The sequence below is a fragment of the Notothenia rossii genome, assembly GCF_949606895.1.
Source record: "Notothenia rossii genome assembly, chromosome: 1".
NCBI lineage: Eukaryota > Metazoa > Chordata > Actinopteri > Perciformes > Nototheniidae > Notothenia > Notothenia rossii.
The window spans coordinates 22,056,660-22,069,003 of record NC_136912.1 but is presented as its reverse complement, the minus strand read 5'-3'; the positions used below and the strand labels follow the sequence as shown (position 1 = coordinate 22,069,003).

Genomic DNA, 12,344 nt, shown 5'->3' with positions numbered 1-12,344 from the left:
TTAAGCATCAATGTAATGTGATCAATGTAATTTAGGTGAGACTGGGAACTCCTGATGGATTTTTGCTATACATTATGCTCTCAGCAAAATGTATAAAAACTGTAGCATCTATTTAGTTTACACATTGGTGATGTGGCACTATACTGATATTTAGTCAAAATGTGACCAAGAGGGGTAGGAGAACAAATATAGGTAAAGTTCGTTTTTATCTTCATTGTCTTCTGTCCTCTATTCCTCTAGCTGTGTTTTCAGGGTTACACAACTAGTGTTTTCACAGTTTTCATCCTCTGCTTCCATAGCCAGATCCATCCAGTGTGCTCTGTTCTTCTTACAACCAGCCAGCAGTGGGGAGCAGGTGTCAAACAGCCTTGATACAGCCTGAGGGAGGCAGAGACAGAGAGTTATAATTGGAGTTATAGAATTCAGAGGATAAGAGAATAGGACAGCATCAAGAACCGTGTTGTGTTTGCTTAAACATGAACACATGGAACACATGCATATATCCACTCGCAATCAACACCTGCGGAAATAACACACCTTGTATAGTGGATAGCAGATGTCATCAATGTATTCAACTTGCATGTATGGCAATCGAGGGCTGTTTTCCCTGTTCATAATGTCCTGGGGAGGAGAGTGAGTACACTGGCCGTTAAAATATAACTATTTTATAGGAGGTAATAATACTAAATATTAATAGTGGAGATAATGTCACTTAATTTAAATGGTAGATGATTTTCTATTCTCTTTATGGACCCATAGATATAACAATACTTTAAGAAACGTTGGTACACTATTTTTTTATTTAAATCCTGCTTGCAAGACTTACAATGGGTTTGATTTTAAACTCTTGTTTCTCTTTGTCCCCTTGTGCAAAGAACTCCATGGTAACCAGGTTGGCAATCTGTTTTGGTGAAAAAGTGAGGTCAGGGTTGTGATGAATTTATAATGAATGAAAGATGATGATAAAGTAAGAAAATTCAGATGAAAACTCTTTTATAAGACTTACCCTCTTTTGTTCAGGCCAAGGCTTTGTAATAGCAGAGAGGTCACTAGCTGTCATCAGCATCGACCTGTGGGGTAATAATAATACAAATAATAATAATTATTATATTTATATAGCACATCTACAAACAGGGTTTACCAAGTATTTTGAAAAGGCCATACACCAACAGAACATCTAAAAGTGAGGCTAAACAAAAGCAAGACAAAATTACCCTAACATTTTAAACACAAAGAAAAAGGCATTATTTTTATTTTATTTTTTTAATCGGCAAATAAAAATAAAATAGACAATGCATACAAAGACAATGAAAACGTTTACAGAGTGTTAATTTCAAACTTTGGACAAAAAGGGGTCAACATTTCTGATAAGTAAAAGCATGAATGACTCAATACTCTTTATTATAGCAACAGCCCATTCACATCATTCCATCATAGATATTATTATCATATGATTCTTATGTATTTCTCACCTCAGTAAATCTTTTTTTTTCTCGCTCTTCCAGTTCACTCTACTTTTCTTGGCGAGGTTGAAGAACTCTGTTCTTCTCCTAAAAAAGACAAGCAGACAAAAGGGTATCAGGGTTAGAATAAGAAGTTCACAATGCTTGAAGGTAAAGCTATTTGACATTTTCTGTTTTAACATACTCCATGTAGACATTCAGGTCAGTTGCAATGATTGCCCTTTTGAGCATGTGTAGTACAGCTCTGTGGTCTTCTGCAGAGAGGCTGCTGAGGATCTGACTCCCCTGGGCGAGGACGAGAGGGACAGACACCGAGTAGGAGAGTGACAAAACATGTGTATTAAATTGAAAAGACAGAAAAAAGACAGATGGACACATACAGACAGAAGAAAAATATAGTAATATATTATGGTTTACAAGTGGTTAAATATGAAAAAACTTTTAAAGATTGAGTGCATACACCAGTGACTCAAAGGCTGAGAAATATGAATGAAAACATTAATGGAGGATGTCTTACAGTGTTGTCTAGGATGAAGATGCACAGGTTGTAGTGATGGTTTTCCAGAGTAGAGTGTCCGTACAGCTGAGCTAAAGGCTGTTGCGTCCTGAGAAAGACAGAGAGAGAGAGTTACATATATATATATTGGCTGAACAAAAGAAGACAGTGACTGATAACTGAAACCCATGTGTGAAAAATAAATATATAGCATTGTATTAGATTACTTATTTGAGAAAAATTGAAACTTGAGTCTACGTAAAAGAAGATACATTATTTGTTACCTTTCAATGTATGAGTTATTGACTCCTCTGTGGTCAATATCATGATTCAGAGTGGCAATCATCAGTGCTAAAATCTCCAGACGGGAAAAAATTGTCTAAAAACAGAACGTGAAGGACAAAGAGAGAGAAAGATGAAGTGAAGAAATGGGGGTAACCCTAGTTATATAAGTATAGGCGGAGCCCTCTACTGGACTCTATGGGTACTACCTCTTAACCATACTATGCGAGCATTCACCTACTGAGATATCTATAAACGTAGCCGGCCCCTCGGGGTGGGCTTACCTGAATGTGTGCGCAAGCCCACCTTATATAAGGCGGCCCTAGTTCCAGTAATTGTTTTACATATGGAAGTTTTTGCTGGCAATGTGCTGATTCAGACTGCGAAGATCCAGAATGGGTCTGAATTCTCCTGTCTTCTTGGGAACCAAGAAGAACATGGAGTGAAGCCCCTTTTCTCTCTCCTGAAAGTGCACAACAGACACAGCCTGTTCTTGCAACAGGGCCTGAATCTCTGTTGAAAGGAAACCTATCTCCTCCTGGGATGATAGATTTGCCTCTCTTAAGCCCCTGAATGGAGGATGGACGCTGCAAAACTGGAGTGAGTACCCCAGTTTCAGTGTCCTGTCCATCCATTCTGTCAGTACACAGCTAAGCTTCCATTCCCCATAAGACTGTGGGCCTGCAAGCAGCTGTGGAGTCGCAGCTAAGAAGCTGCAGCACTCTCTGGCAGGCCCACTCCGCCGCCAAACCTTCCATAAAAGGAAGATTGGCTCATGTGGGGATGAAACAGAAAGGGCAGATTTTCTACAGAGGTCCTGTCATGATGCTGTCTCGTTGAAACTGACATTATGGGAAAATGTGGAATTGTGGAGAGAGATGACTCTTACTCTGGGATAAATGCAATTGTTTTTACTGAATGCATCTTTCACACACACATCACTCTAGAACAGTGTTTTATCAAACTTTTTCATACCAAGGACCACTTAACCAATAAAAAAACACTCGCGGACCACCTAACTCCACAAATATCAAAAAACGCATCGTTTTTCTAGAACAGATTACAAATCGCCTGAAAATGGTACAAACAACTGGCAGCATGTGTGATGAAGGTGTTGCACTGGGCTATATCATGCAATCGAAAGTGAAACTTAACCTCACTCCATTGCGGAGATATTCCCGCGAGAGTGCGGAAAACTGAAATGTATTTATTTATTTCTAATGTGAAATGTTACCAATATACTCACGGACCACGAGGGGCGCTCACGGACCACCAGGTGTCCGCGGACCACACTTTGAGAAGCACTGCTCTAGAACTAGGGACAATACGTAACCCACCGTTCTTCTGCGGAGGTCCCTGAACGCACCGCGGCCACTCTCACTGGGCCTTGCGCCTTCGTATTAACGCTGTGTTTCACATTCAACGCTTTAATCGGAGCTATTATACCAGGCAAGGTGTTTTTTCTGACAACAGCACGCCGGCAATAGCGTCTCTTGAACCCGCACAGTGCTTTGACAACACTTTTTGCTGTTTATTCCACTCACGCGCGCACGCCCACCTGCTGGAGTTTACAACGGGGCGGCGACTGTGGGACAGTGTTCTGTCCTCTGAGGATGAGCAAGAAGCAGCATACCAGGCTGCGACTACTCCTCATCCAGGTGACCAAGGAAATCGATCCAAAGAGCCCTTCCGTAAACACGGGGGCTCCCAGGAGATCATCACAGTATTTTTGGAGTGCCATGTGGCGTGATCCCCCAGGGGACATCACACGGCAAGCAGCGGTGGACTTCCATGGAAGCTGGACCCGGAAGTGCCCACCGGGAAGTCTTCGTCATCCTCCTCGCCGGCAAACGGAGCCATCCGCCCCGCTGGAGTGGCGAATGTGAATGGCACCGCCTCGGCCATATCCTGGTCCCCCAAACACTCGAAGCAGAGGTGGTGTGGATCGGCGCCCGCTATTAAGCCAGGGCACGAAGGACAGGCCCGGGTCTCTAGAAGTTGCGACTCTTCAGTGGCGTGAAGGTATAACTCTTTCTTCTTCTTTCTAGCGTTTTACTTTTTCTGCTTCAGTTGTTGCTCGCTCGCTGAAGAGAAAAGGATGACAGTCAGGAGGCGTGGCCGCCTTATATACGGTGGGCTTGCGCACGCATTCAGGTAGGCCCACCCCGTTTATAGATATCTCTGTAGGTGAATCAGAGGGCCTTTCTCACTTCGGTTAAATGGATTCCTTGCGTCCCTCACTTGCGTCGCTTCCCTGTGACTAGTCCCTCCCACCAGTTAAGCAAGGAGGGACGAGAGGAAACCACGAGAAGCAGGGAAATGAGTTTTAAGAGCAATGGGAAGTCCTTTCCTCCGGAGCGTCGTCAAGCGACGTCCGTTTGTGATGACGCTGCACAGCTGATCGTCTGACAGCAGCCAGCTCTGTCCCCGTTATTTCCACACACATCCCCGCCTCTGTTAGTACACATTTACTGACACAAACATTTGTATCATCTGTTAACCCAAATAAATTAAAAATAAAATAAGAACTAATTCTCAAAAAAGATAAACGCCATTCTTAAAATGTATAAACGAACAATAGTCTGATTGATATTGAGTGCAAAAAATAAATAAAATAATTGAGAGAAGAAAAAGAGATATGTTATATATCAAAACCCTGTTAGATTAACATTCATTGGATTGCACACTTTGTTTGTTTGTTTGGATATGTAGCAAATTAACATTTTAAATAGCACTTTGTCACGCTCCTGGGTTCATGTCACGGTTGTAGTTTTGTAGGTTTGGGTGTTTTTGCTGTTTTCCATGTCATGTTTTCCTCTGGGTTCTTTTCTGGTCCTTTTCCCTGTGTTTTTCCTCTTGTCATTAGTTCCCTGGTGTGTTTAGTTATCTGATTGTGTTCACCTGTGGCCCTTGTGTTTCTCCTCCCCTGCCCAGCTGTTTCTTGTCCTGTGATTACCCTTCTGTGTATTTAGTCTTGTCTCCTCCTGTGTTCAGTGTTGGTGCTTCTTTTGTTTGTGACTTAGTTCACCGGAGAGTGTTTTGTTTGTTCCAAGTTTACTCTAGACCTTGAAATAAAGGTATTATCAAATGTTATCTGCGTTTGGGTCCTACCTGCTTCACTCACCGTATCACACTTAATGACTAAATGAATTGAAATGATAATAAGGGGGGGGTGCTAGTGGAGTATGATGAAGCCCTCTGTATCGCGAATGTCAACGGGGGGGGGTTGGTAGTGCAGAGCTTCGTGACCACAGAGCGTGTGAAAGTTGTGATCAGCTGTTTTAGCGCAGTGGTGCTGTACAAACCGACGTTAACAGCAGCCCTGTCTGTGCACACGGAGACCGACTCTGTCGTCCGGTGATCTAACCGCCTTCTGGAAAGGCTTCACATATACGTTGGCACAAGTGACGGTACGCATTTCAGATTGTTGTTGTTGCCGCGCATGCGTACCACTTATGTGCACCCCTGGCTATGTACATGTCTGCAGTTGTAACATTAAAATAGTCCAGCCAAGAGAGGAAGGCATGCACTCACTTTGTGCGAGAGAGAGATAGAAAGAGACTAAAATATGTGAGAGAGGATTGGAGAGGGGAGCAGATTTAGGAAGGTTTGTGATCCCCATGGAAAGTAGTTAAGGCGTTTTGGGGAGGTCTGAAATTAATCCTCTTTGAAATTACAAAGAGTGTCTTCACCAAAGAGTCCTTGCAGTTCTTCAAACTTCAGAACTTTGCTAAACTTAGGAACTAAAAATAGACACTGTAGAATTTCGCCAACTTGGTGCAATGGTCAAGATATGACAGCTCCACAGCAACATTTTCACCAAAATGCTTATAATATTCAAGGCCTTTGTGATAAAAGGAGATAACTACATTTTGTGGATGTATTTAAATCAGATTAGATGATTACCATTATTGACATTACATTATCATTTTTACATATTAGAATTCTGCTGTGACAGCTATAGTACATGCACAGGAACAAAAACACACATACTTAGCATACCTTGAGTTGGTCTGTTGCCATGAGCATAGCAAACATGCTTTGAGCAGTGCACAGTGCATGGCTCCAGTTGTGATAAGGCACACTGTTCCTGTAACCACGTCTCACTGAAAGCACCCACTGACAGAGAGTCTGGAGAAAGTAGACGTGTAAAGAGATGGTAAATAACTGAAGAGGTATTACATTTCTGAATTGAACATGCTTTTAATTGTCTTTTTCATTTTAAATTGCCAAAAGTTAAACTCTTGAGGTGAACTGTTAATTGTAATAAGTCACACTTAACTCTTAAAAATAGAAAAAGCCCCTCGTAAAAATGATGAAAAAAAACTATGCTTGGCATTTTTATATAGGCTTATTTGGATACCCTCTCCTGTGAAACCTTATTATTATTATTATGGTTGGTTACCTTGTAATCAATGTTAAAATCCTGCACCAAATTAAGGTCAAGGAACATTCGAATGGTGGCCTGAGTCCCCCTTTCTTCTGGCAGACCAAACTCTGAGAAATGGAAGTCTAGCATATGCAGTGATTCAACAGAAGGAATGGAGGCCTCCTGGAAACACATTAAAAAACAAAACCATTGAGTTTAGGTCAGAACAATTGGGTAGACTGGAATTACAGAAATTGGTCATATCAAAGAAAGCTAAGAATCACCTGCAATGCTTGGATTTCTTGCTCTGCTGCAGTGATGTGGTAGGCAAGAACCTGTGAAGAGAATATTAGTTGCAAACATCCTAGAAAGTTAACTTGGCTGCAAGATAAATATGACGTGATATAATAACGGGGTTACCCACCTCCTGTGTGACCTCTATACTGGCCCTGCGCTCCTCAGTGATCAGCACAGCCTTAACATACTGCAGAGCCAGACCGCAGTACAGAGCCAGGTCCTCTAGTAAGCGCTCATCATATCTGTTAAAAGCTTCCATGTCCTCTGAGTCTATGCTCCATTTCTTCATCAGCTGGCACACCGCTATGTGACGAAAAAGAAAGGTATAGAGGACATTTTTAATGTGTTTAATTAAACCTTTACCCTAAAAGTCTGAATCATACAACAGCTGACTTCCATTTCCAGGCAAATGTTGTCTGTTTAAGTGTGCCAAGCATTAATAACTGTATAGACACAAGTCCCATGTGGCAGCCCTACAGTTTGTGAAAGGAGGAGTTTGAGTGCAGCTGAGACTGTATCATGACCACTGCCATCCATAAGAGACTTACCAATAACATTTGTAGACCTCTCATTTCTGACAGGGCAGCAGATCAGGCTCGTTATTGTTTCCTCAGAAATCTGTGACATTTTTAATGTTTCCATAGCCACCAGAGTTTGAAGGGCATGGGATTGGTCTATATTGCTGATGTCACGCTCCCTGAAAAATGACATGGAACAAATGTCTGGTGTTAGATATGGAACATTCCATTTGGATTTGCATTATATATTTGCAATAAGTATGACACAAATGTTTTTAGAAAAACGTAGCTATCAAGCAAGCAATAATCATTATTAATCATTATGAATCAACAGGCAGAACCTTCTGTAGATCTGGCAGGTTGATCCGAGCTCCTCACACTCCAGGTGGATCACATTGGAGAATGAAATCTGAAAAAGAGAGGAAGAATGAACTTGAAAAAGCACGAGAAGAACAGAAAGTAATGATACAGAGATACTATTTAAAACACCCTTTTCTAAACAAACAAAACATTTATCAAACAGGATAAAGCACCTGGTCATTCTCATCCAAGATTTGCTTCCCGGGGATGAAGATGGTGCAGTACTGAGCTTGTGTGAAGGGCATGATTGTGGCAGCCATCTTACTCAGCAGAACATCAAAGGAACAGTGCTTCTTCGACAAAACCTGGGCCATCTCTATCAAGGCCTGACACAAAACACACATGCAAACACACACGCAAACACACACACACGCACACAAACACACGGACACAAACACGCACGCACTTAGATTACATAGACATTCAATAATATCAATAGATTTGATATTGTCCTCTTATGGTGTTACCTGACTGCGCTTGGCCTCCTGTCTTGAACTTTCATACAGCTGGACATTATCCAGGACCAACCCCAATACATCCATATGATTTGACAGCACCTAAACATTTGACACATATTTTTTAATACATAATAACATCTGCTGGCCTGCAGTAAAAAGCACAAACCTCTAGTCCTTCACCTTTTCATCCATATTGGTAAAAACAGAAACCAATCCATTGCAGCAATTTCTCTTGTTGATCATTACTGCTACACCGACCACCTGTTAAAAAAAAGAGAGACATTTTTTATGTCTTTACATCGCTAAAAGTTGTATTGTTGCCAGTCTGTGTTTTGAACTCTACAATACATCACACTGCTCTATAAGACTGTGTTTATATATTTCCCCTGCATAAGCATTGGGACATGTGTAATAAAAACATATATTATATCACATTTGAAAATAAATGAAGACAAATGTTACCTCTCCCCTGTGGTTCTTGATGGGAACAATCAAAACATTCCTGATCTTTGATGATTGATCGTCATCTAAGCCAAACCTGGGGTCCTGAGAGGGAAAACAATGAACACCGAATTAGTATAGCACTGTAGAAAAGCACACCACTCTTTTAAATCTAAATGCAACACATACTACAGTATGTTTCATTAAAACACTTTTTTCAACATCTTTTCTTATAACTTGGCAGCTAAAAACGTTTCACCCAAACTATACAATATTTGTTCATCGGCTTTCAATGATTTAGCCAGGATTACCCACAATTCGACTTGGTGTCCCACAGGTCATGACTAAGCCAGGGTATGGCTGGGGTAGGCTACAGCCATACCAAGAAATGGCTTAGCCCCACCATGAAAAAATATGTTAAAGTAACCCCACGGTTTGATGATTGATAGCAGGTGTGTGGGCTGTCTTTCATTTTGACACACAGAACAATGGGGGCTATCCGCTCTTATCCACAATGTAAAGTAATTCACACAGCCTCTTCTCTCTGTGAGGAGCAGCAGGTTCAGCTTTCAGAACAAAGTAACAAAAAACTTAAATGGCATTCATTTTTTTTAAATATGTCGTGTAGTAATAGATTTATTTATTTTTGTTCTCAAGAGAGTACCAGAATGTGTATTTTATGTTAGTATTTCAAAAAATCTCCTGGGGGAGAATCCCCCCAGACCCCCCTGCAAAGGTTGGGTTTTCAGCATGTCAACTCTTTCACTTGTGGGGAAATTGCAGGATTGGCTCCAGGTCGCCCACTTTATTTACTGCAAGACAAATGTGCCTTTTTTATTTCATACAGTTAAATTTGGATTGAGACAGGGAAATAATCTAAACCTCACGTGTGGCGTTTCACTGTCAAGGGGAGCGTGTATGTAATTACATTGCAAATACTGACTTGAGCCCCACCACTGTATGGGTTAGCTCTACATAGATTACCCAACAAAAATACTCTGGAGCTGCCACTGCTAAGTAGCCACCCACACCCAAACTGTCTGAGGATAATCTGCCAACTGCTTCCTGATCACATTGCTGGCGAGGAGAAAGAGTGTAGGTGTGGGCACCTCCTTTAAGCCTGTGAGCTGTGCCGTCTTTTCTCTTTGAGTTGGTGAGTGTGCGCGTGTGCCAGGGACAGTTTACTGAGTTGACAGAGGTTAATTTGTCTCAGTCTCTTAAAGGATTAGAAGCAGGTGCGTCATCTGGGATTCCCTCACACTCACACTGCATTAAATTGTCATGGCCTAAAAAAAGGTTAACAGGAATTGGCATTTAGTGTACATTCCTCAATGTAAGGGTTACTGTTAATGATAGAACATGTTTACATATTCAAAACAAATATTTGTTCTCTTACTGTCTGTCAGTCTTTCTGAAACGCACTGTTTAAGCCACCTTTCGCTTAAGATCCCCTGCTCTGATTGTTTTGCAAGATAAATATGGTGCACCTTTAAAAAGGTAGTGCAGGAACTTAAATATATATAAGCAGTTAAAAAGTATGTTCAAAATACCATTGCCCTAGAAAAAACAACTTGAGTTATGTGTGGAGTTGACGCAGAGTCATGGAGACTACAACTAATGTGTGAGTTTGTGGGTTTACCCCTGACACGTCTCTCAGGTTCATTGGTGATCCTGTGGCCACTGCACATCCCATGATGCCCTTCAGCAATTCCAGGTGTGCATGGCTGTAGAGGTTGCCTTCACTCAAGCACCCCAATGCTGTTGGGGCAACCACCTCCTCCAAGCTGTTGCTTCCACCACAGTCCTTCTTTATCAAAGAGAGGCAGCAACACTCGGCTGCCAGCAGTTCCCCGGTGTGTAGGACAGCCCCCTGGCAGAGCTCTACTACGGAACCCATCGAGCTGAGACCACCTCTCAGGAGCTCCATCATCCATGGGCAGTATTCACCATGGCCACAGAGAGCAGAATTTGTAGCAGTGGGGTACAATGGATGAGGGGAGTGGGGTAAGTCAGGGGAGGAAGGGCGAATGGGAGAAAGACAGGGAGAAAAAGAGAAGCGTGAAGAATGATGAGGGAATGGAGAATGAGGAGAGCGAGGAGAGCAAGGGCAGTGACTGACCAACACATCTGGATGGAATCGATCCATGCAATCAGGAGGGGCACTGAGATGGGAGCTAAGGGGTACGGGCCTGTACATCAAGGCTGACATGCGTGAGCTGTTTATTGGAGAGGAAGGTCTGAGATGATGATGACCCTTCCTGAGCAGGTCAGAGTGGTCAGAGCTGCTCCTGGGAACCCTGGGCAGTGGAGATTCTGCCTGTGGGCTGCTGACCCTGAAATTACAGAAAAGACAGATTAGATTACTGATTGGCTGGACTAGGCACCAGAGGTGGAAGAAGTATCTTGTACTTAAGTAAAATAAGAAGTACCAGAGTGTAGGAATAGTCTGTTACAAGTAAAAGTCCTGCAATCAAAAGGTTACTCAAGTAAAAGTACAAAAGTATAGGCATCTTATTATACTTAAACTATCAACATTAAAAGTACTCATTATGCAGATTGTCCCATTTCAGAATAACATATATTAAATGTTTTGATTATAATTATTGGTGCATTAAAGTGTTTATCAAAGCTGGTAATTGTGCAGCTAGTTTAAATGAGTTTGTATGCTGCAGGGAAGCTTGTGAATTGACTCCAGGTGTAAATAAATACTTATTTAAATGTTGATTATATTTAATATCATTAAACAAAATATGCAAAGTAACTATAGGTATTAATAAATGCAGTGGAGTAAAAGTACACGATTTAACTCTGAATTTAATTGTAGAAGTACAACATAGCATAACATGGAAATACACAACTAAAGTACACATTTCTCAAGTACAGTACTTGAGTAAACACTTAACACCTCCTCCAGACACAGACTTTTCAAATCGTATTCAGAGATGCAACTATCAGTAGTTAAGGATTAAAGTAGGCTTTATATCTTACGTGGAAGCCCTGCGTAAAAAGTACGACCTCGTGAAGTCGGAGTGGTCATCCAGCCATGCCTCCACTTGCTCGCTCTTCACACCTTCTTCAAACCTGGTGCTGCGCGTCTTCGAGCAAGGGTTCCACAGCGGGGAGAAGAACCAGCTCATGTCCTTCACTATCAGCGGGGCTGTCACCATTTCCCTGCGTAAGGGCTCCTCTGTCCCAGCGGCAGAGGATGGTCCGGGCGTCGTACGGTCAGGATCCATGCACTCCAGCGATTCAGATTGGAGGCATGGCATCCCCTCGCTCAAGTAGAGCGAAAAAAGATCCGTTAAACTCAGTTTTCTTACCAGGTGAGTTATCTAGGAGAAATGGTGGAGGCTGTGAGGCAGACTGTGCCAAGTGGAAGAGCCCGTGGATACGATTGCGTTAAGGTAATCCCCTGACCTTAATTTACGTCTGGCACCACATTATTCATTTAAAGGAACTCATTTAAACTTCGTTACAGCTTTAATGGAACAGGTTAAAAAAACGGGCTTAGCTTCGATTAGATCACAGGTTAGCCCCCTGTCATAGTTTGCTAAGAGTCCATTCAACTTGAGTGGCTTTACCATTACTTGAGTGCAGCAAAAAATGCACAGAAAATATGACCAGTATCGTACAGTATAAGAATGAAGTTACGGTGTTAAG

General features: G+C 42.0%; 1 protein-coding gene across 1 annotated transcript; it reads right to left on the bottom strand.

Moving 5' to 3' along the window:
* Nucleotides 1-228: 228 nt before the first annotated feature.
* On the bottom strand, nucleotides 229-11,920 carry LOC307018782 (cGMP-specific 3',5'-cyclic phosphodiesterase-like; the record flags this gene model as incomplete). Its single annotated transcript, XM_079649208.1, has 20 exons — nucleotides 229-378; nucleotides 538-621; nucleotides 827-901; nucleotides 1,007-1,070; nucleotides 1,473-1,550; nucleotides 1,648-1,748; nucleotides 1,981-2,068; nucleotides 2,244-2,338; nucleotides 6,244-6,372; nucleotides 6,647-6,793; nucleotides 6,895-6,945; nucleotides 7,035-7,210; nucleotides 7,456-7,604; nucleotides 7,767-7,834; nucleotides 7,959-8,111; nucleotides 8,253-8,342; nucleotides 8,424-8,504; nucleotides 8,706-8,789; nucleotides 10,324-11,017; nucleotides 11,673-11,920. 20 exons carry the CDS (start codon nucleotides 11,918-11,920, stop codon nucleotides 229-231), a joined length of 2,805 nt encoding a protein of 934 aa, XP_079505334.1.
* Nucleotides 11,921-12,344: the final 424 nt, after the last annotated feature.